Here is a 25,701-nt window from a genome sequence, read left to right as displayed (position 1 = left end):
GATATATTGTAGGCAGGTGTCTAAAACCCACTTAATTAACATTACCTCTAGAAACAGTGTACTCTCACCAGCTTACTGTCTTTTACCTCTTCCTTTGTGCATCTACTGTAATTTATTATTGTCATAATTTCCCTCTGACCAGAGTTCTGTATCCCAAGAGCAAAAGTTTCCAATTAGTTTAGATTTACCTAGTTGGTTGATCCTAGTTGTTGTAGAAATTATTGTAGTCATACTTGGAGGAGGGGTTTGCTTGGTTTTTGTACTGAGACAGGATAGGTTTATGCTGTAGGTATTTTCTTCCCTTCTACCTTGTACTTTATTTCTGTACTATTGTGTAAGGTGAAAGGTAATGAGCAGTTCATGGGGGACATCTGACAGTTGTATTCTGTTTTAATAAGAAATCCAGAATTCAGCAAAAGGGTGGATGGACTCAGATTAGTTATCTCCCTTTCATAGGTTACACCTAAGCCAGAAATGTCTACTAAAGTCAACAAGATATGAATGCATGTTTTTTTTATCATCTTTCAGAAAGGAAGGGAGGTTTCTTTTGACTAAGAGGTCTTCTGGGTGAGGTCTTCTCAACCTTTTTCTTATGACACATTTCCTTTCTCTCTTAAGTGTTCTGTGAATGTATTTTTGTTTTGCTTTGTTTTAGTTTGGTTTTTTTCTGTGGAGCATCCAGAAGTCTGCTTTGAGAGTAACAGATACTTTTTTTCACATTCTGAGGAAGGATGCAATGAATCAGTTTCTGCCATAGGAAAAAGATATTTTTCAAAATGTGTCTTTTACTTTTACAAAATACTGCATCTTCTAGGTCACTTCTCAGGGTTTTGTACGTTTGCCAAGGATATGAAGGAGGATTTGTTCCAAAGGAGATGGGAGAACACTTGACTGACTTTTTAATTTGTTTAAAATGTTGATTAGAAGTTAATTAATGACTAGGTTTGTACATCTTTTTAATTTTTCTGATTCAATTTTCTTTTTGTGCACAAAGGCCTGAAAATGTGAATGGTGCACGTTATTTTTAAAAGTTTCTTTGCCTTTATTCATTAACTAAGGATACCATGAGTGTTAGCTATGTTCTCTAGTGTTTGTGGCAGACTTGTTAGAATCCTCAGGCACTATGGGATATCTCTCAATGGCATTTTTGTGGTGAGGGCAAGGATATTGAATCTTTATTAGGGATGCTCTTTGTTTAGGACACTATTCAAGTGCCTAAGTTACGTAAGCCTTAAAGAAGGAACATAGATTTTTGTATTAGAGTTTGGATATTAGATGCTGGAGTGCACATTTACTGCTGTATAATGCCAGATTAGGAGGTTGGGGCCTTTCTGCACAATAAGAGGCAGTATTTTAATAAGGTCAAAGAGTAGCTGTGTCTATCTCTGTGTTGATACAGATAAATAGATATTTACTGATAAACCAATTAAAAATGGAGATTACATTTATTTCTCTGTATTTCACATCAAATTCATTTAGCAATTGCTTATTTTGGATGTATTTGGCTGTAAATACTGCATGGTAATTACAAAACTTTCCATTAGGCTTTTAGCTCCTATCTCTTTTTGGTGCTTTTATTCCAGTCATTCTGTCTGAAACTTTGTTTAGAAGCCTATTTATTTAATTTATGCATTTCTATACATGTTGAGAGTTTGTGAGTACGATGGCATCTTTTTCCTTTGCTCATAAAAACATATAGAAATAATGTATTTTGTCTTACTCTTTGGCCAGGGGGTTTTCTGCTATTCTCCTAGGATGGTAAAACACTTCAACTTTGCTTTACATTTTTCACAGGTTAAGGTTGCTGACATAGGCAGATAATGAACATCAAGCTTGTATAACAACATAGTTAAGGAATGCACTTTTGTTCCTGTGTCTAAGGAGCATGCTCTAGTTCTTTTGTCTGAGCAGCAGTTGTGCAAAGTATTCTCAAGATGATACACTGGAGACTGCAATGCTATCTGAAATAGAAAAGATTGTATAAAATAACTGTATCAACTGTATCTGTATTAAGTCTCTTTCTACTATGTGGAGCAAAGAAATAGGGAAAAAAATTACTGAATAGTATTGCTAAATGCTACTGATGTCACATTCTGGGTTTTCATGAAGAAATTCAGAGAAAAAAGTTGAAAGGTAGAGTTGGTGTTTGCAAAGTATAAGGAAAATTAAAATAAATATAAGCCTCCTCAGGTGGCTTCTATATTGGACAATTTACTAGAAATATAATATAGAATTTTATAATAGAGAATTTAGCTACTTGGTATCTTTGTAAAGATAATGAATAGGATAAATGTAGCTTTAGTAAAGCAGAAATCCTGCTTTACAACTCACTTAAAGTGCTCTTGATGCATTCAGCAAACAGATGGATATGTGTGATCTGGTTGATACAATCTGTCTGGGTTTCCACAAAGCTTCCAAGTTCCCTCATGAGGAATTTATTGAGGAAAATAAGTCTCAATTCCAAAATGAGGAAGGTCATCTTACTCTTAAATAACTGGCACTAAAGTAAAGAAAAAAGGAATTGCGGATTAGGAGTAAATGATCCTCTCGTCTAGTGGCGGAACGTTGCAGCAGCTTTGGAGTATTTGAGGACCAACGTTCATCGTATTAAGTGACTTGGGAATAAAAATGGTAAAGTGACAAAGTTTATTGCTCCTACTTACATTATCCAGCTAGTAAGGACCGATGCTGCGTATGAAGAGCAACTGTTGAAAGGCCTTATGAGATTGAGTGCTGGCAGCACTTGCAGGTGAAAGCAGTTAAATTCCATGTAGGGAAGTGTAAAGTGGTATACATGACAAAAGGCTACTCTGGATTTCCTGAAATACCTTGCAAAATATTGACCTGACAGTTGGCAATAAGCAGTTAGGAAGATCTCAGAATCAGAAAACGTATTATTTGAATAATGGCAATCAAAAAAGCAAATCGTATTCAGAGCATTTTTGAAGAGACGAAAAGAGGGTAAAAAGATACGTTTATTACACCATTGTATGTGAGCTTATTGTGCTGTCTTAAATACTACAACAGTGTTCCCCTTGTTCCAGAAGAGTATTACAGATTAGGACAAGACTCATGGACGGACGTCAAGGGTAATGAAAAACATAGAGTAGTTTAGTACAGGGACAACAGTGCAACTTCAATAAACCATGATTCTTCATCTTGAAAAAAGTGACTGAAGACTATGATAGGGGATTTGACTGTTCAGCCAGCCATTACCAGAGCATTTGAAGCTAGTAGGAAAGGGGCCAACCCCCAAAGCCAAAGTGTGTTTTTCTTCGTGCAAGCAGTCCACCAGGGTTGATGTGGATGCTAAAAGTTTGTATAGGCTTAAGAGGAGACTGAACAAATGCTGCAAGGATGACAATTCCATTGTGAATTTTTAAATATAAACCACACCGGGAAGTCTCTGACATGAAGATGATTGGTGGCTGCAAAAGTTTTTGAGGGAAGGTAGTATTGAACATACTTTTCTTCTGCTATTCTCTGTTTGCCACAGTCTGATACAGAAGCCTGAGCAGAACCCTTGATCTAACCCATGCAGCAGTTTCTGGAGAATATCCAAGAGAGTCGTGCCCAAATAATTGTCTCATATGATTTGATATCACTCCAGAAAAGTAATTCACATCATTCACAATGACTTCACTAGGTCTTCTTATCAGTGGTAATTTGATGACCAGGCAAACATATCTCTCATTTAAAAGCAGAAACATCTGTCTTTGATTGCTATTCCCAATCATCGATCTCTTTGTTTAGTGCTCCTGAGTGCAAAACTGCATTTGCAGAAAAAAGCTATAAGTATTGCCAGTAAATCCTATGACCAATAAGAATTTTGCACCATGAACCCTCAAGCAATTTGCCTGGTATAGATTTTACAACTTAGTAGTGTAACTGCAGTATCAAAGAGCCCCACGGGACTCTGAGGGTCATATTTGCAGCCCCCCCGGGCTGCATCTCAGAATATTGAGATGCACTTATGCAGCTCATATTGCTGGTGGCTGGGAGCTTTATGGGTGATGTCCAGTGCACTCTACTGAATATGTGCCTTTCACTGACAAAATAAAAGCAGCATGAAAAACTTGATCCCTTTGCATTTGAACTCAGTATCAGATCCAGATGCATGCCAGATATATTCTTTAGATTTCAGGTCCTCTGAGGAAGGCACGGTTGAGACATTTCTGTCTTGTGCAATGATGGGGCTGTTGTTTTACATAACAAATGATGATATTTCTACCTTTCAGGAAATCGCAAGTTGAATAGATCTCTTCAGGTGTGCTGCTTCCCTGCATCTATCCACTTTTGCTCAAAGGATCGGGAAATATTTCTTAAATATGCATAAAAGTGGAGCTTTTCTTAATGACTTTCACTTAATTGCCTGAATTTCCAATTTGAAGGCTATTTGTTAATTTTTTCCTGAAGAGCTTTAAATATGACATTGAGTTAGCTGAATGAGAAGCATTCATACTTGTTCACGTCTGACAAAACAATGCTGAGATGGCAAACATGAAAGTAGCTGACAGCACATCAGATAATGTTTACTGTGTAGTTTGGATGTTTAATTTAGCTAACAGCTGCACTCTGGTTTGGATAAATGATGCAGACCCAAATTAAAAGAAAAGAGTAAAGTGCAGTGATGGCTGAAGGCTTATCTTGCTGTCGTGTAAGGCATCAGATTTAGGAAGGCTAAAAAAAGCTGCTAGAGAAAGGAGTAATTTGTGCTTCTTTTATGAGAGAAGCAGTTCCAAAAATTAGTTCTGGTGTATGTACACTTAAACACATTAATTCTTTTAAAGTGGTTATTAAAGACTACAGCTAGATGATGCATGCATTGTAGAGACTACTTTCTCAACATCTTCAAAGAGTATCAGTTAAGGATATGTTATATTTTAATATTATATTACAGAATTTTCTTCTCTATGCATCTAAAGAATTCCACTGTTTCAGTCCAGATTGCCACCCATCCTCGGTACTGCTCCTAATGCTCAACTTTGTGTTGCTGCACATTTATTTACTAGCAGCACGTGTCTCAGCTTAAAACATGCAGAAAGCATTATAGTAATTTTAGGTAACATTTTTTTTAGGCAGCCAACTTATTTTCCAGCAACTTTAGTGTCCCTTCTTTTTTTCGAACTCTTGTCCTGTAATTTTAAGTAGAGTAAGGTGTCCCAATGTGATGAATTAATTAAAAGGAATCAGCTTTCTCAGTCAAGAAGTGATTACCTGCAGTTGATTATAATTTTTCCTGAAGTTTGACCAGTGTGAACTAGGATGTTAGTGTAGAATTTCAGTGGAAGTTTTCATATTAGCCAGAAGCTGCAGCCTCTCAGAAGTGCAAGGGGAGGTAAGACTCATTTTACAGTGGACCTTTGAGAATCTCTCTTTACTCAGATAATGTTCACAGTCAGTTAATATGTTTTGCACCAGAGGAACTTAAAATTTTGAAGTCTGCTTTAAAATTATGTCTTTTTATGAAATAAGAGTATTGCTTCTTTAACCTATGAAAAAAACCCTGCTACAATGTAAGAGGAATCCACTGATGGCTTTATTGCAGTTTTAGAAATAGGTTTTCTGAAACTTTGTCTAGGAAATGGTAGCAATGTCAGTTTAGTGGTGATTTATATTGCTTTCCTACTTGAACTGAAGGCTGGACTCGGTGAAGCGCTGAGTGTTTCACATTTTGACTTGGATAGGCTGTTGCTTTAGAGGAGTGGAAAACGTAATTACAAAATTTTGTAAGATTCCTCCGTGGTCTACTTTCTTGTTGTTTTCTGAAAAGTAGTCCAGTCCTGCACTCTAACCTCTGTAGATGCAACCTCTGAATTAACATCAGAATGACCTGATGATGCTTAATATGTATACAAGAACACAAGCAAGGTGAGCTTGCAGTGTCTTTATATTACAATTTAACATACATCACGTAATAGTCATGCAAGAATAGAAAATTTGTTTGGCAGGAAGATTTCTGGTTTCTTTGCAGGAAAACATATGTCTGGAGAGTTGAGTCCTTGAATTATGTGCAAGAAAAATCCTTGGAATAGTCCTTCTGCCAGCATCAATAGCGCTCTTGATCTTTTGCAGTAATCCAGTTGCTTCTGGCTGTGAGTTCATGGTTCACCTGCCAACTGTTTCTGAACAGACTATACTACCTGCCTTGGGAATAATACCACAACTTACCATCTGGTGAGATCATGATAATATCACTTGACCTCCACATGTGGTCTCTGTCAAGCACTTCATTGAAAACTGGCAAGACATTATGACCGGAACATACTGTTCTATGCAGCCCTGAAGTTTGGCAGGGTTGCAACATTTAGTAAGTAAACTTCATCTGGCTTGCAAGTCTCAGACAAATAGGACAGGCTGATGTCATCATAAGCTTTAACTCTCATTAAAGAGAAAGTATGTGTCAAGTAATTATGAGGCTTTGTTGGGCACAGTATTTAGGGGAAGTTAATGGACAAAGATCATTTTGAGCAGCAAGACTTCTAAAGAACTGGCATTCAGTAAGCGATGAAAAATGACCCTAACATCGTGCTTAATTTAGAAACTGGCTTTGCATCACTTTTCAGATTTTGCTTCTAACTCCACCTTACTTAGATCCTAAATTAAAAAGGTAAAGAAATTACAGAATAGAAAAATTAACTAAGTAATGTGTGCTGTGTAAATCAGGTTTAATTTTATGGCTTAATAGAATACCATTCTAGTTACTGTTTAGCCAAATAAGAAAACAAGGGGAAACATTACAAGTATAATCTAGTAAAAACTGTTCTCTGCTACTTCAAGCTATTTTTCACAGAATTGTTAGAGTTAGAAGGGACCTCTGGAGATCATCTAGTCAAACCCACCTGCAAGGCAGGGTCTCCTAGAGCAAGTTACACAGGAATGCATCCAGGTGGGTTTTGAATGTCTCCAGAAAGGGAGACTCCACGACCTCTCTGGGCAACCTGTTCCAGTGCTCTGCCACCCTCAACATAAAGCAGTTCTTCCTCATGTTGAGGTGAAACTTCTTGTGTTTTAGTGTATGGCCATTGTTCCTCATTCTGCACCACTCTGGGCACCACTGAAAAGACTCTGACACCATCCTCTTGGCACCCACCTTGGAGATATTTATATGCACTGATGAGAACTTCTCTCAGTCTCCTCTTCTCTAGACTAAACAGACCCAGCTTCTGCAGTCTCTCCTCATAAAGGAGATGTTACAGGCCCATAATCATCTTTGTGACCCTTCCCTGGACTGTCTCCAGTAACTCCTTGTCTTTCTTGTACTGAGGAGCCCAGAACTGGACACAGTACTCCACGGGTTTTTTTGGGTTATATTCACAGTCGTAGGCCAAAAGTAATGGAAATAGGGAAAGCAGAATGTAAATCCAGTTCCTGTGATGGCATGCCACTTAAGTTTTTCATGTCTTTAAAGGATAGATGATGTAGGTCACTGTGAGAAATAGGTGTGTCATTTTGTTTGCAGTGTGCCCATCTTAAAGAGAATATAATTTCTCAACCCCTGAGACCCCATAGACAACCCCTGAGCCCTGTTCAACTCTATGTTGGTGGCACTTCCAGGCATGGATAGCAAGCAGTGTGCTATAGTGCATTTCTCTAACAAATCTTCACAGCAGAGTCTATTTGTAATTTCGGATGACAAAAATCTTATATTTCTGGGGGTTAGCTTGATGTAGAGACATGTTATGCTACAGTCCTATTAATACATCTAATTGACACCGTGGTACTACCTTATTATTCTCCCCTTTTCTTGGTATCAGAAGATTGTGGAAGTAGAGGCTTTTGGCTGCCCTTCATAAGTACTGGAAGGAACTAGACTTGACTAGGCATTTGCAGTGGGTAGTGGGAAGGAATGGCACAGACCAGGTAATCTTTAAAGGTCCATTCTATAGGTTTCATGAAATTGGAAAGAAATTGGAAATTGTCACTTGACTTATAACCCATACCATGTTTCCCCGGCACTCTGTGTGCCTGCAGAAGGAAAGGGCTGATAGAACAGGGTAGAACACTGGAAATAAGTCAGGTATGTTTTTCTCAAAATGGAGAAGACTGCTAAGGATTGCCTAGAATTTAGCACTAAGTACTAGAAATTCAACTTGGCTATCTCTACAGAACAAAATTTTAAGTCTAGAGGGAAACTTAAGCTCCAGGGAAGTATGTCCCTTAGTGGCAGTAGAAAGGGTAGTATTCTCCTTGCTCGTTGTCATACATTGGTGTGAATTACCTTCCACTTTCTATCCCTACGCAGATTTTAGGCTACTGACCATCCCTTCGGCAGAAAATTGGACAAAGATGCAAAATAAATTTTGCCGATCTTTATAACATTTATGAGATTTTTAAGGACAGACAAGCAGACCAACCAGTCATCCAGTTTATAATCCAGGGTGTGAGACTGAGAAAGAAAAGGTGATGTATAAAATCCTTAGTCCAGTTCAAAGGCAGTCACTCAAGAAGATGACATTGATCATATCAAACCCATGGACGAAATTGTCAGAAGAAATATGAACTGCAGTCCTACTGTGTATTTTGCAGTCTAATTAATGTTCATTGTTCTGTTAATTATATAGTTCTAACTAAAAAGATAAGCACAAATATGAAATTAAAATCTGGTGGTTGTTTTTGCCATTTTTCTCCTCTCTAGAGGAGAAATTAATCTTAATAGCAGGTCACTTTGTGGTGGTTTTAAAATATGATTTTTAAGTGTTTGAAGAGTTTTTGTTGGTGTCCCCCCCCTTAATGAAGGCATAAATGAGGAGGATTACATTGTATCTAGAGAAACGAAGGAAGTTCAATTCTTTGCCAAAGCAAACATCCGCAGACTTGTGTAGTCTACATGTTTCAATGCATGTGAAAATATTTGGTGTTGTAGAGTGATTTCCGTCAGTGGAAATAATACTGCAACTAGAAATGAGATTTTGCAAAGAAGGAAATCAGAGCTATCTTAGTAATTTAACATCTCAAATTCGTTTATGGATGGTTTCCTGTCTCACACATTTAACTGGACAAGCTAAAGTGTTTAAAGATTAGAATGAAATTTTTAACTGCCCTTGACCGTGACATTTCAGAAAGGGTGTGTTCAATAAAAACAGATGGAAAAATGAGCTTGCCCCTTCACCTTGTACTGCCTTTCTTGTGTCAACTAATTTAGCTTTTTGTCACCAATCAACCAAGTATTCAAGGACATCCTTGGCTTTTGTCTTCTTCATTTTATGAATAAAGTAGTTCAAGAACGTAGCAATTTCCATAAAATCCAGTAATGCCAAGCTTTTTGTCTTTTATTAAGACAGATGTTTCTGCAGTCACAGCTTGATTTTTGATAATGAATACTAAATTGTGTTAAATATCCTGTTTAACACCAAAACTATAAGAAAAAATCTGAAATTAAGCAACATAGGCTTAATGATGCAAAATTTTGTAATATCTGATTAAAATATTAATGGTAAGGTTATTTTCAGAAGAATGATGCAGTTTGCACTCTAGTTCTAAGCCAGATTTCCCACTTAGCGCCTGAACCCTTCCAGCAGCAAAGCCACTCAGAAGCTGAGGCCATGAGTATGGCTGGGGTGAAGCCATAAGATGAGACAAACACAGTGCAAGGAAGCACAGTGCAGAATTTCAAAGTCAGAAGTGCATGCCCTAATAGAGAGTGGTGGTATCAGGATTGAAAAGTGGTTATCTTGCTCAAAGAGCAACTGATTTTTATTTCTGTGGACTCAAACTCACGTTGGCAGTAGCTTGGGAGTCTCCCATCTAAATCTGTTCCACAGGAGAGGGACATGTCCAGAGTAACACAAGCTATTGTGTCTAGTCAGTCCAAATACCAGTCATGCTATCCTAGCATACGTATTCATATGGTTTATTTAAAACTAAACCTATTATTATTTTATTATTCATTTTATTATCAGACATGTGAGATCCTACACTGAAAAATCAAGATGTACAGAACTAAAATGACCAATGCAGAGGAACTGCTTGCTAATTTCTAAAGTGTAGTTATTTCTATGCATTTTATCAAAATGACGAGTTTTCCAGATAATACCTTCTTTAAAATTGTTCCCATGTGCCAGACTTTTTACTATCTCTGTGTATGTTGTTTTTGCAATGTGTTGTTTCATTGCATGGGATCTTAGCAACTATTTTAAGTAACCCACACAAATACCTTCTACAACATAAGAGCATGTTTTTGGGAGACATCAGACTGCTGTCTTTGAATGCAGTTTGTAATGTACGTGTGGATTGGACATTCATTTTTTAATCAATGGGACACTACTCAATAAGGAAACAAGGTAGAGAAGTTCAGTGCTGAATAGACAATTTTATTCAGTGTAACTTACAGTGGTCAGCCTCATGGATTGCTCATACACCCAGTTTTGAGAGCTCACTGAATTTTCCTTTGTCAATATATGCCAGTGAAAAGCCTAATAATGTATGACCTGTCCAGGGAATATTAGACATATGAGTAAATGTTGTTTAAGACACATTAATGTTCAGTTGGGACTTCTTGTGGTTTCTAGTGCTAGACATGTTGAAGCATCTGTTGCCCTGTGAAAATGCAGAATCAGCTCGGCAGAATAGCTTTTGTATCATCAAGTTTAGTGGAAAGATTTATGTTGCCATTCTGCAGCTGAAAGATTTATCTCTCTGATTTTCATAGAACGACTCCTTTTGGATCAAAATATTTTTTCCTCAACTGCTTTAAATTATGTCATAGGAAAATATCTTTAAATCTAAACCCATAAATCTTCCTTACATACCAATCTACCTCTTGTCTTTCATAGAATGCTATAAAGGATCAGGGCAGTTATGACTGTATCAGGAGTTTAAATCTTATTAATAAAACATGTGTCTTTTTTTTGAGAACATCTTGTAAAATGGCTCATAATTATTTCAAGATTCCTTCAAATCCTTTGTGAAGGGAAGAAGTTTGTGATGGTCCCACACATAGGTTGGGGTGATGTTGTTGTTTGTTCGGTTACAGGTTAACTCTGATTTTTTTCTGTGGATTGCATTTAAACATTCCTGTAATTCATTAGGCATTCTGACCCCACACGATATCATCACCAGCAGGTGTATCAGAATCTGACTTGCTTAAATCAGAGTGTATGTCTGGAAACCAGTTTGTAATCAGGGCATGCCAGTGATTGAATCCATGTGTTCTTTTTCCAATCCTTTTTATTGACTTCTAAAAATTATTTCTACAGTTATTCACTGTTTCCATGAATAAGACAATTTGTATACACATTAGCCAGTTCTTCTGTAAAACGATTAAAGATCCTGATGTGTAACGTTGCATAAAAAGTAGAAAGAAGCAAGAGAGTATATGAGCTTCTTTCACACAGTTTATATCATGTGCTATACTCAACATGCGTGGGACATCCCTTAAAAGCAATCCTTATTCCAGACATAATCCTGTTGCTGATATATGTGTATCACCTGTAGCTACGTTTGAGCAAGAAGAAAATTGCTTTGAGGAGAATTTTGTTAAATATTGAGCTTGGAAAATTTTTAGGTTTTCAAGATTTTTCCTTTTCTATGGCAACATGATAGGGATAATAGTAAAAAAGGAAAAATCTGTTGTCATAAGACAAATGTTTCATGTAATGTTTACAAAAATATTGGGAAGAGTGATTTGGATTTTGAAACACAAACTATGCACCTTTTTTTTTCAACATCTAGTCACATATTGACTAGACCCACTAAGGGGTTTTCTATTAAGGCACAGTTAGAACTGTTTAGATCTGTCTGTCAGTTCTCCAGACTTTCTCCAATAAGTGTGGATGCCAACTACACCACAGATACCTACAGCTGTTCAGGGAAAATCTGTTCCAGGTAACATAAGAAGGTGCTCTTCACTTTTAGTGTGCATATTTGCTACAAAGATGCAGCTCATCCTGGTTAATGTGCTCTGTGTCCAGTGCAGCTACTACCAAGTTTCTCTGTGAGAAGGATGCAGGTTCACCAAGAGGGGGTGGACAGTGTCCAGTTGTCATGTGGCATGGTGGTTAAAACATCATCCTGAAAGGTGGGATTGGAAGGTTTCTGTTTTAGAGTGTAGCACTCTCCTGAGTGCTCTTAAAAAGGAAGACTAAGTGAGGGAGGGAGGCTCTATTCATGTCCTAATCTTTGAAAATTAATTTCTTCTCAGATTTTTTCTCAATTTAGGAAAAGACACCTATAAATGATTGCCTTTCCTCTGAACTCTGATGACAGCTTTAAACAGGGTGAAGCTACTATTTTTTCATTGAAATCTTCCACAAAAATTGTATTTTAAGGGTTCATTAATCCTCTGGATTAAAGGAAATACGATTATTATTGTTTAGGCCTTTGAAATAGTAGAAAACCACCAGGCAGTTCTGTAACTCAGATAGTCTGTATATATAGATCTATATTCTGTATATAGATCTTCAGGAATATCAGGACAGACAGAACAATTAAGTCAAAGAAGTGAAGACTGAGGAATGCCAACAGCATGTCGTGTGGGCAGCTCCCATTACTCTCTGCTTCAGTTAAGCCTGGTACTGACTGGTCTTGTCAGTACCTTTCAAATATAAAACTTCAACAGATTTTTCTACATGTTTTTATTATTATTATTATTATTTTTCCAGAAAAAGGAAATAGAGCTAAGTTCCAACAAGCTACAGAAAATATTATTCAATCCATTGAAATTCAAGTCACTTATAATAACATTTTTCATATTTTTAGAAGCAGCATAAGTAGTATGAAGTCTTGACATATCAACAAGCATGTTGCAGTTATTGGAAGCCAAGGTGTTACAGATCTTCAGAAGTATGTTTGTGAAGTCCAGTACACATTAAATAGAGTACAGTATGATATCATGCAGGCAAACTGTCAATTCTGATTCTTCTCTCAGTAGTCCTTAAACAAGAATTTCAGAGGAAAATAAAAGAAATGAGAGAGAATTTATTCCCTATACCTACCAGTTGGAGTATTCAACCATAAATTAAGGTTTGAAGAAACCGATGGAAAAAGAAGATCATGCTATGGCTCAAGCTTAACACCACACATAGTGTCATGCTTGGCGCTGCTGAGTGTTGGGCTCTCTAGTTCACTTTTTCCAAAACCATCAAATGCCTACTAGACTGGTATTTCTGCTGTAACACTCACCCGCAGGTCTCGTCTCTTTCCTTTTCTGAGTGCAATATTAATGTACCTCTTTAATCTCCTGTTGTCACTATAAATGCTCATTATAAATATACTGTGCTGAGAAATTAGGTCATATGACAAACACCTTTTTTTTCAGTTGCTGTCAATTTACAACATCAGTAAAACATATCCTTTTTTTGTACCTATTTTTCAACTTTGCTAGATATCACAAGGAGCATCCCTGAATGATTTAAGGAAAAAGAAGAGGCGTGCCCCTCTTCCACCAACTGCATCTGCTCCACCCACTCCTGCCATGCCAAACAGGACAGAAGATAGGGAAGACAAGAAAAAGAGCACAATGGGTGAGAGGTGTTATTTTCTCCTATGTAATCCCTATGCATGTGCTTTCAATGATTGCTGTTTGAAGTTGCCTTAATTCTGTTACACCATGAGTTTGGAAACTTTTGTAACTTGGGGAAAAAAAATACACTTCTCTGCAGAATGAAAGTCTGGAAATAAGTCTTTGTATATTACCTCTTTTTTATTTTTCTTTTGAATAGCACTGTTCAGAGTACCATAGGGTAGTAAAATGTAGATAATACTCATCAGATTATTTGAATATTTGACACAAGGTTTATATACAAAAGCACTAACCCTGGGCCTATTCTGTGCCTTTAAGATCATAATCACTTTGCTAGTAAATGGAAATACAGAAATAGTAAATGAAAATGCTAGTAAATGGAGACAGGCCAGGCAATACTGAATGCATATGAAGCCAAGAAGTGACTAGAACCGAAGTACAGCCAAGTTAGTCCAGTGTCTCTTCCTGTTCCTAAAGCCTGAAGACATTTGATTTTCATGTAGTCTTCCCAAAGTTTGACATCAACTGAATATCAACATTGATATTTAGTAAAGTTTTTCTTTCAAATTTAGTCCTCATTTTTGTTATAAATCGATCTCTACTGAGTCTTTAGCTAATCAGTAGAAGAAAAGAACTGGTACTCTCGAAGGAATGACAAACATAGCTGGAGACAACAAAAGAAGTTGTAGCCTTCAGCTGCATGTGACACCACATTTACTCATACAAGAAGACTGAAAAACATTTTCCCTGTCGTTATCTGACTTGTAGCTTATTCATATTGGTGGAAGCTCTGCCCAAGTGAGGACCCAGAGATTATGCTTTTAGCAACCAAAGTGATTTTACGATGGGTAAAGATATGAGATAATAACCCCACATATTGAAACTCATTTTTCAGTACATTAAGAGAATCATTCTTCAAGTGCTGTAATGCACTCAGTGCACTTCAGTTCATGCCTTTGACCTCATGTTTCATAAAGTGCCTGAGACATACAGATATGACATTCTGTCATACATAATTGCTTGCATTACAAATGCCTCACAGTTTAGAAAGAAACCTCTTGGCTTTGTTCCAACATTTATTTTCAGTAGATGCTTCACATCTAATGCCTCAGCATTTATGTAGCAGCAGGAGTCCATTATCGTGTGACATGTTCAACTCCATTGACATCTCTTATTTAAACCCCCTAAGGGGATTATTATCACTGTGCCATATAACACAGGAGTTTTCATCAAATTTGCTTACTTTTAACCACTGCAGATGTCACACTGTTGTTTCTTGTGCTTTCCCCTGCTGCTGGTCACTTTTTGATGACATTTGATGCATTAACTTTTTGTAAGTGTTCATTTTATTTTGCATTGGTACTCAAAATGTTACAGGTGAAATAAAACAGAACAGAGCCAATTCAAGTCCATTTAGTACTATGTACATAAGTGCTTGCTGGCCAGACTCTGCTCCTGTAGGATTCTGTAGTATCGTTTACTTTAATGGAGCCTTATTATTTTACACTGACAAAGAACTCGTCCCACAGTAGCCCTGTCTTCAGTGAGTGCTTTTCATTTTCTGCTACTTTCTTGAATGAATGTGTTCATTAAAAGAAAAAATGTTACAGCCAGAGAAGGTTGGTAAAACAACCTCTCTTTGGAGCCCTTGCAAGAAAACAATGAGAAAGCACATATGGCTCTGAAAGCATGAGATAAAAGCTGTGAAAAAAGCAAGACTGTAGTGAGGGGAAAAATGTGCTGCAAGAAATAGTTAGCCGCATGATGGAAAAAGCATTAAAGCTACCTATGTATCTCTCAAGTTAGCCACGTGAATCAAAGCAAAAGATTCTATCAAAAATATTCTCAAACTGGCAAGTTCACTTCAATAATGAACCATTTACTGTGACTACAAAGTATTGTGCCAAATTTCCTCAAAGCAGTAAAAAAGTTCTTGCATGTTTGCCAGCATTAAATTGTGTCTCTGGAAGATACTCCTCTGGAAGCTAGTGACTCCTAAGCAGAAAATCATAATGGTTTAGTCTTTTTTCCTCCTTCTTAGTGCTGCTTCCTTTCTCAGCAACCCCAAAGCATGAGCCTGAGAGTATAGGAATGATCAGAATGGATCAAACCAAAGATGTGTCTGTCAGTGTCCATCTTCAGCAATGACCACAGAAGATGCTTAAGGCAGGGTACGAGAGGAGAACAAGCAGGTAGTCATGGTTCCTCAGTGCACTTTCAGCCTCTAAGGACTTTCCAAATTGCAATAGCTCTAGTTTGTATACTACAAACAGGCAGCAGCTTTTTCATATTGGAAGTGATTCATATAGTGAAAAGATGCATGTATTTGGTTTGTTATTGCATATAGTGTAGAAATAAACCTCCAGCCAAAGTTATGAGCATTTCCTTTGGTAGATTCAAACACTGTTTTGTAGAAAACAACTTAATCATCTGCTTCTCTACAACGTCAAAATAATAAAAACCTATTAAAAAAAAAAAAAAGAACAGAAAAACCTGTAAGATATCTACTTCAAAATACTAACCTGAGGCATCTTTCTCTTTCTCTCAGAGTCAGGAAAATAGCCACAAAAAGTATCCTAGACATCAACAAATTCAGGCAGTTTTGCATTTCAGAAGATAAAAATAAAACACATTTTTCACATTTTCATACATAGCTTTTTTAATTTTTTTTTATTCAACTATTTTTCTCCTTCCTTATGTCTGCCAAAACCGGTGATTTTAACTGTTAGTTGTAATGTACATGTATGTGCTGGACCCAATTCTGGTTCCATTGCTGTTGGTTTAAGAAAGACCTACCTTTTTCTTCTCCCTTAGTTATTTGGGAGTAAACAAGAGCAGAATTAGACCCAGAGACACTTTGGATGTGGGTAAGGGAAAATCAATGTGTTTTTAAAAAGTAGCAATAAACAGAGCGATCATTATCTTGCAATGAAGTAACTAGTCAATTGATCCCCCTGTAGGTGATGGACGGCGGGTGCCACAAAAGCCTCCTAGAGGCACCACTCGTGGTCCGCCCCAGTTAGTGATCCCCCCACCCCCACCTTACCCTCCTCCTGGCAGTGACATTGTGGATCCAACAGAGTGTTACAGAGAAGCAGATGTTACAGCGCCAACAGAGCTGGTACCTAAACGTATGTTTGAAAATATATGTATTTTCATCTCCATTCTTTTGATGATTGCTTTCAGGGTTAGCTTTTCCAGACTTTCCTCTCTGCTCTTTAGACATCGGTGTCTGTTTTTCCCCCTTTTTTCAGCCTGTTGTCTTTCAAAATGTCCAATGCAGTGTAACTAATGAATGTAAACAAAACATTTATTTAGAGACAGTTTTGCAGATAATACCTGGTCATTGTATAGAAGCATTTAAAAATAACCATCAAGCTTTGTGGCTATGCTCAACTGAAAGGAAAAAATCTGTTTTATTAATTCCCCGTGTTTGTTTTTCTGTACTAACATTTTTTTGATCTCCCCAGAGACAAGCTCCTTTGAGAGTCATAAGGTCTATCAGTCTAGGTTGAGAACTACAGGGTATTCCCTTAGGAAAATTAAACCATTTACAGGAGCTGTATATTCAGTATATTCTTAACATCTTTCTTGGCATCTCTGGATAGTCCTTTATGTCTCTTCCCCTTGGGGCATAACAGTTATCAGACAAGTACAGTATTTTCCACGTCCTTGTGTACTTGTGAAAAGCATGTTTTCGTGCTACTATTTCATGCTTATCCACTGTCTTTAAATCTTTGTACACAATCCAAGTCTTTGATCATGTATTATGTTCCCTGTGGGCTTGCCCTGCACGCCCATGTAGATCCGGTAAAAGCGGCAAAGCTCTGTACATTATGACATCTCATGGACGCACTTCCTTTGAAGGCTAGGACGGTGTCTCCTAACCATGGGATAGAGAAACGTCTCTATTAGCTACTAAGTTGGCAAAAGATCTCTTTCCAGGACATTTTCTTTACCAAAAGTATTCTGTAGGTAACAGTTACTCTGATAAATTAATGTTGGTGTGTTTGCTGTTGATTATAAGCAAAATTTAAAGTGTTATTTTTCATATCTGTGCTGAGGAAATACAGATTGATGAGTTTTATTGGGGGAAGGGAAAGAAATTAAGGAGATCATACTAACAGAAAACCTGAATCTTATTGAGGATTAACCCTAAGTCATTTTTACCAGTGTATGCACAGAAATCATATAATACTTGAAATCTTCTTTTTGTTCTAGATATCATCAACTTGCCTACAATGTTTTCTTTATTAAAAATCCATTGTGGCCTTCTTTGCATTTATATTTCTGCTTCATTTGAGTTTCTATCACTGTTATTTTGCAATGCTTTCCTGATCTACCTTGGTGATCAAATACCCTTTAATCAATGCAGCACTGATTTAATCAGTGTGATCATTTGCTCTTAAATAAACACAGCATCTCAGCCAAAAGGATTTGATTAAGCTTGTTCATAGAAACATAACATGAGTTTTTATTATCCTCAATTTACTGAGAGCAAGTGCTTAGTGGGTACTTATTTTAGACTTAAAGCATCAGTTGGAGAGGGACAAGTTTAGCTTTATAATTATGCTGTGTCCAACCTAGATAAAGATAAGTGTATAGATTTACACAAGAGAAACGTGTATAGATGTACCCATGAGAGACAGCAGCACATACAACAGATGTTAATTATATTGCCTAATGCCATTCTGAAAGGTGCTTAGATACTGTAGCTATTGAACTGCGTAAGAACAGTTTTGCAATGATGTTTTTTATTGCCTGAGAATGCCTCAAGCAGTGCAAATAGGACTTGGGCGGTAGATTCAAAGAACAACAAAATTTTCGGTCTTCCTAACTCTAAGCTTAGTAAATGTGTTTTCTCATAGAACAAGGTGGGAAGGACGATAAGCCACTGATGCCAGCTGTAGATGAAAGGCATATTTGTTCAGAAATCACTCTCTCAAAAAAGCTTTCTCTCACGAAGATTGTGGTCTTCCTTTGCTGAGTGGGTGACTGTAAACAGCAGTATGTCTTTCATAAGATAAAATTCCCATTCAGAAATTAAAATTCTGTGATCATGTGGAGTTTAATTTCTTACTCCTTATGATCTGCCACTGTCTGTGGGGCACTGTGCTTCACCCCTCATTCCGTTCCAGCAAACACAGAATTGTCCCATTGTGCTCTGGGAAAACCATCTTGAAGAATTTTCATTTCACAGAGAATAGTGGCAGTGACTCTTCATGGAGTTTTCCAAACTTATGGGGAGTGTAAATAATTCATGAATAGGGCCTTTAGTAAGATACTTGGGCTTTTCTGTCTCAAACTGCGAGAATCCCTTCCACAAACAAGAATGCAACAGTTCCTCACAGTTTTTGCTCTTTAATCTTTATATTTTCATTACATGACCTTTCCTTGGTATGGTAGAACCTTAGCTGCATGTTGTTTGCATGTTTCAAATGACGTTTATGGGATCCTTTCTCTTTCCTTGTCTTACTAATTAGATTGTTCATGGCCTGTGATTCTAAGATTGACTGTACTTTGGGAATGCAGAAATGGAGATTGTTGCCTCTGTTGCATGGCGTTTGGTTATCTCACATGGTTTGTAAAGTTCCCAATATGTGAGTCAATGGTAAGCTCTGTGCTACTTTACCTCGCATAAAGAATGCACGTAATGAAAGACTGCTACACCTAGACAAGTAATTGAAACATGCTGTCTTGAAATGTTGTCAGCTAGCTCATTAGAATAACTTCAGTATTCTTGTGAAACTCCACAATTAACCCTTAATTTGGCTAGTTATGGACTATCATTGAGATATGCTGTAAGAAATTAAAAGGTCTGTGAAAGAAAATAAAAAATTTGCCTTCCTGTAGAGTGAGATCCTGAAGTTAAAATCTTCACTCTGGCACTGGATAAAGTACTAATGAATTCAGGGTTCACACTGGGTAGGGGCTTGACAACTGATTGATTTGCAAATTTCAGAAAGTGTTCTGTCTTTGAAGAAATAAAATCATGATTTGTACCTGTCTTTGTTTTTAACTATAGATCAAAATAATCAATCATTGCTTAATGAGAAAGTTTTAAGGAATGAAGGAGTGGGTATAAGCATTTACCAGTTATTTTGTGTAGAAGACATGGATGATACTACTAGTTGCTGGATAATACCAGGTTAATTTTAAGGAATGAGGAGAACAGAAAGGAGCCTTGTCCCTATATCTAATTTTTAATTTTTTTCATTATATGATTGACATATGAACAGGTCATACAAGCCACTTGACAAAATCTGAGATGGTTTCACAAGCAGTTCAGTCATATTTCTTCAGTCACCGTAGATGTATATCTAGTCTTTAACAGTCATTAGGGTTAGTCTTTAAGAGTTGGGCTTTGTTAGCTTGAACCAAAAATAGGTAGAAACACAGAGGAAACTTGATTTTCTTACACGTGGTTCTAAATCAATTGGGAACTACATGGTACTTGGCAGGGAGTTTTGCTGGCTTGTCATAGTATGCTGCCTCAGAAGGCGTGTGTCAAGTGACCCAGTCTTTTCTTTCTTAGAAGTGGTCTCTAAAGCAAGAAAACTTGTACATGTGACTTAAAAGGCTGATACTGCCATCACTACCCTTATTCATCCAGCCTGATCTGAGGCTAAAGAATGAAGTTGAATCTCCAACATCATCTATCTTGTACCTTCTGGAGAATTAAAATTCAGGCCAAGCAAAGCACAATTCATAGACACACTGCATATCAGTAGGTGTTGTGCTGTTAGGATGGAGTTAGCTTATACGAGAACCCAGGGAGTTAGTCTCAGAGCATTTGTGGGATTCTAAATTTTAATACATGTGCTCATGCACCTACATCTCCTTTGGGTATCTGAATCTTTAATGTTACTGAGCATGCTAGCCATTCTGCTGACTGATCTACACAATATTTATAATTATATCCTTTTACTCTTTTCCCCTGACAGTCTACTGTTGTGCATCATTCCCTTCATATACCAAGCGCATCTGACAGACCTTGCCTCTTCCTATGACCTTCATACTTCTGAACCTCCTGTTGCCTCTACTACCCTGATTCTTCTGTTGCCTTCCTTTCTCCCCTGCTGGAAAAGAACCTTTTTTTTCTGACTGAGATTTTGGCTTCTTTTATTTTTAAACTCACACATTCTCTTTTAATTATTATTGATTAATTTTGGTTGTGGTTCATATTAATTTGTCAGATGTATGCTCCAGAACTGTATGCTGTGTTATAAAAATCTATATATCAGCCTCAAAGATATTATCCGTCATTCTTTTCCACAAGATTCTCTTTATTTTGAACCATGGTTTAATTTAATTTGGTGTTTCAAAAGAGTGTGCTTTTGGGACGGGGTGTGTTTACTGTCCATACTGTCTAAAGTTTTAGTATAAAGTTTCTAAAAACATTTTTCATTTTTAGTTTCTGCTAGTCTAGGTATAACATTTTACATTCTCTATTTTTTCTATTTTTCTTTTATTGCATCTGTTTTGTTCCTTTGGAACAAAACTAGAACTGGGCATGGCCTAGTCAAGTTGAAGTGCAAGATTCTTTCTATATCTTGGCTATCAATCAAGCTGCCAAGAAAAAAAACCAGGAAGATCTGTTGGATCTATAAGTGGCTTAAAAAGAATACCGAGAACCAATACCAAATGCACTGATTCATAATCTTTCATCCTGGTGCTTAGTATGAGTAATTTTATCTCGATCCTGAAGACATCCTGTGGAAATCAAGGTGTGTGTTCTATTTCTGTAACAAAGATGCAAACACTGTTTGCTTGAGATAAATCTCGTTCCACAAGTCTTTTTACACTTGTGCTAGGAATAGTCAATGAGTTCTAATTAAAATATCAGCTCTAGGTTTGTACTTAGCACAAACTTCTTTGTGCTGCATGAAGTTCTTCATGTGAATGGTCCATAAGACATGTATTTTTAATTATTCTGAACTACAAACAGAGGTTTTATGAGTTGTAATGATGCACACACCCGGAACTATTCTGACCTTGCAAGTACTGTGCTTTAAGACATTCATGTTATTTAAATGAGTGACTTGCAATACATAACTCTAATTTAAATGATGAAAAATTATTGTTTTACCCTCAAGCAAATAATCATATTCATCTTGAATCCTTTCCAGGCAGGCGAAATGGAGAATAAGAAAGCAAGGCATTCCTACAGATAATGTGGAACATGGCTAAAAAGGGGGTTGACAGTTTTTAATACAAATATGACATGTAGTTAATAAGTTTTAAATATTCTTTGGGAAGTATACTTGGTACTCTAAGGGTCTTCTATTAAAAGTGGAGTAGAATTGAACTCTCTGTGCTGCCAGGTACTTTGTAATACCTTCTTAAGACAGGACAATGGTTTAATTTTAAGTCTTCTCTTAAAAAAAAGCAAGGGGGTGTTCACAATGTGAAGATTAAGAACCTAATTTACCCATTCTCATTACTCTATTTGCATCCTATTTGTAGCTCCGTAGAGTTACATGCTCCGTGGAGTTCAGACTAGTATAAAAATGAAATAATGAGGTGGTGAGACAACATTTTTTATATTGAGTACAATGTAGAAGTACTGTTTATTGTCAAAGCAGTCCTTTGCATTGGCACGAGTTTTCCTTAAAGGAGGCTCGGGTTTTCAACAAAATTACATTTTTAAAGAAAAAGTTTCATTGCTTTGAAGGAAGACAGCTATGGTTCCTCTCCACATAGCTGACATGTTTGCTATGAAAAGTGGTCTCTTTTCAGGTGGTCTGCTCACCAAACTCTTAAAAACTGTAGGTGAAAACACCAGAAGTTCATTACTTACACTTAATTTACCTTTAATTAAAATTCAGAATTTTTGTCTGAAATATGTTTGTGGGAATTAACATTTTTTGTGGAATTCCTATATCAGATATTTTAATGACCAATTTTAGATAGCTAGATCTACCTTTCAGAATTAAAAAAAAAAAAACATTGCTTATGCTAGCTCATATCCTTTGTTTATTATGATTTCAGAAGTTCTAAGTATATATATACTATTAAACAGAATTTACAAAAAAAAAAAAGAAAAATTTCTACATATTTACAAGGAATCATCTTAATTATAAGAAATTTTACTGTGACATTAACATAGTTTAAAAGCTCCTATTACTGCACGCAGTGTGGGAAAGAACTTTCAGTGACACTCATTAAATCCAAATCCATTGAGTGGAATTGCATAGATACTCTGTTTCACAATTGTTAATTCATTAATTACGTGCGTGCAAGGGGGTAAAGTGTTTAAGCAAAGTGTGATTCTGGGAACATGAGCTTGCTGGAAGTTTGCTTCATGAGCACCAGCTCGGTGCTGAGGTACAATTGGGGAATCCCTGCTTGTTTCAGGCTTCAACTCAGGGTTTCTAGTAGCTCCTCAATTCTGCTTCTGGAAGAAAATGAAAGTTTTTCAGTCATTTTCAATAACAGGAAGGAATGTCAGTTTAGGTCCATTTGATGGAATCTTAGGCTAGCAATGATGTGAAAAGACAGTGGCTTGGGTTTACTCCTTTTATTTTAACCTTGGAGACATTAGAAATGTAGTGAGAATTACATGGAAAAGTTGATAATAAATTGGCTACTATAGTACAATTTTTCATGAAAATTACCAGAGTTAGTAAGAAATACATTTTATATATTCAGGATTTATCTGCACAACCAAACAGCTTGTTCAAATACTGTCCTTCATGGTAAGATATCTGGGGTGAAAATCAAATAAACAAACAAAAAATGGAAAGTATCATTGAACCCTTTCAGGAGGACAAGTAAATGCACAGGTAACTTATAAATCAAAACAAATTCCAGTGTTACAAATCCAGTGTCATTGACATCCAGTGCTCTTAGGGAATAAGGAGAGATGTTTAATTTATTATTAGATGTTTAATTATTATTAAACTCGTTCTGATGAATGTGCTCAACCCATACAAGATCCAGTGAATTAGAAACAGATTAAGCTTCCTGGTGCATAGTATTTTACTGATATCTTTTCGTACATTGGCCACCAGAGGGAGCCAGTGTTGTCCGAGAGCCACAGTAGGAAGCAAGCAGGAGTAATGTTAAAGGTGAATTTTAACCTAATAGATCCCACACTTGCACAAAGTTTTTCAGTTCTTAGTTTTCAGAGTCTTTTTTTTTCAGTAACTAAAAAGAAAAAATAAATTTTTTCTACTTTTTTAAAATCAGTCTCATCACAAATAAGAAAATGAAGATAAAATCATATTTGCAGGTGATGCCACTGTGATGGCGTCTTCCAGGTGCACGCTCAAATTTTTGCTCTAAGCATTCTTGCAGAGGGTGGTGGCATATTGGGTTGGCTATTATATTGCATAGATATTGCCTCTATATCTATGACAGCTGTGTACAAGATGTGGTAATTACTGCATATAGTTGGTATACATACTTAAGAAGTGCATAGGAGTAGGTCAGGTTTAGTGCCAGTATAAAAAGACTGTGTTCTGCTGGAAGGATTTTATCAGCTTGGGTCTTAGCATTTTAAAAGCATGACCAGATTGGTTTAGTATCCATCCTGTTTCACAGACAAATGACTTCATTACTAGCAATTCAGTCATTCAGAGACTAAAATCTAGGATTCAGAAATTCTCAAAACATCCTTAAATATCTTTTCTACATTTAATGCTTGCTTTTTTTTTCCTTATAATTGGAATATTTGAGGATTGAAATGAATGTTGTTTTTCCCACTAAGCGGGTTGATTTGTTTTTTCCTTTTCTGGTGGCAGGGCTGTAGAATACTAAACTTTGAACGCATTCCATTTTTATCTTCAGAAAACATGCTACTGGTCCACCACTGAAACTTATTCTGGGCAGGTAAAATATGGAGAGAATATTCTAAATATATTAATGGGAAAAGGATATATTTCTGGTTTTGTTCTATTTTAAAAGGAATTATTTAAAGCTTTCTGTGGCATCTAGAGTGCTCCAATAAGTGCCAAGAGAGAATGATTGGTAGAGAAATCATCCAGTTCAAATTGTATGATGAGTTGCAAAGACCCATGTTGCATTTGTTTTTTAAACATATGGCCATCCAATCTATCATATGCCCATCATCTGTCCCTCTATTCTGCTTTTTTAAAGTAAACTCTGTGGTCATGATTCTCATACCCTCATGATTTATGTTTACAGCCACTTTAAGCCCTCTTTATTGTTCTGCCCCAGTATAAAAGTGCTTCTGTTTGAGATTTGGGCCATGTGAGGATGTATGACAGCAGTTCTGTCTTCTGAGCTTGGCTTCCAGTCACTACCGTGACTCTCAATATATATTTAGTACATGCAGTAGGCACCATTTAATTTTCCATACTAAAATACATGTTATTTTAGAAGACAAAATGTAACTTATTCCATCCCTCGAAAATTACAGCAGTGTTGTTCTCTGATGTCATTGCAAAACTATGGACTCCCCTCAAGACCAGTGAAACAAAATTGCTGTCACTGTTATTCATGTGTTATTCATACTTCTTACTCATAAGCTTCTGTTATAGCACCTGTATGGCTAGAGAAGTCCACTGCTAAAATTCATAGGACGTTGACAAAGTGGCATAATTAATTCTTTGTTTATCCAGAAGAGCTTACCCATAATAAATGCTGATTTTTGCTGAGATGGAGAAAGGGAAGGTGATCTTGTGTATTTCTCTTCAAGAATCAGCTCCTTTATTCCTTGTTTATTGTAAATTGTTCTGTAATGCTCTGGCTTCAAGTGGTAAATGGCTGTTGAAAATATCAAGCCCAGTAGAAAGAATGAAGCTGATAACATACTGAACAGGTATCAACTACTGAGTCCTTTATATTCTTTCAATGTACCTTGATGGTGAAAGATTTTTTTTTTTCCTCTTCAGTTCTAATAAGAAAATTGTAAATTTGGGTCACCAGATCTACTTCATTTTCCCATGCCTTGATTAAGTTCTAAAGAGGGAGACTGAGTCCTGGGTACAGCTAACACTGGTTTGAAAGGGGGTGTATTTTGCATTCCTTTACATGTTCACTCTGCTACCTGCCTATATTGAAAATAAAACTCGTGATTTTGGAGACTTTGAGCCCAAAGTCAGTCTGACTGTAAGGGAGCAAAATTACTTTGAATATTCAAAGAAAATATTTTCTGGTTACCTAAGTAGGGGACTGGACCCCAGTGAATCAAATATCATTTCCTGATATTTAGGTTTTTAACTGGTTATTTAACTATTTCATGGAGCATGGAATGAACCTTAGCTTCATTTCTT

General features: G+C 36.7%; 1 protein-coding gene across 13 annotated transcripts in view; it reads left to right on the top strand.

The window, feature by feature from the left end:
* Window positions 1-25,701, top strand: part of COBL (cordon-bleu WH2 repeat protein) — a 199,713-nt gene that overhangs the window by 134,331 nt on the left and 39,681 nt on the right. For 12 of the 13 annotated variants that reach the window (XM_051798962.1, XM_051798956.1, XM_051798957.1 and 9 more), the window contains 2 exons: window positions 13,325-13,463; window positions 16,423-16,593. In XM_051798962.1, the coding sequence (XP_051654922.1) occupies window positions 13,325-13,463; window positions 16,423-16,593 (310 nt within the window). The remainder of the gene's footprint in view (window positions 1-13,324; window positions 13,464-16,422; window positions 16,594-25,701) is intronic. The other variant, XM_051798966.1, reaches the window with a different exon arrangement.

The sequence above is a fragment of the Manacus candei genome, unplaced genomic scaffold, assembly GCF_025592945.1.
Source record: "Manacus candei isolate 608988 ecotype Guabito, Panama unplaced genomic scaffold, ASM2559294v1 h1tg000049l, whole genome shotgun sequence".
Classification (NCBI taxonomy): Eukaryota; Metazoa; Chordata; class Aves; order Passeriformes; family Pipridae; genus Manacus; species Manacus candei.
Note: the sequence above shows the minus strand (reverse complement) of the source record. Positions and strands in the feature narration are given on the sequence as shown.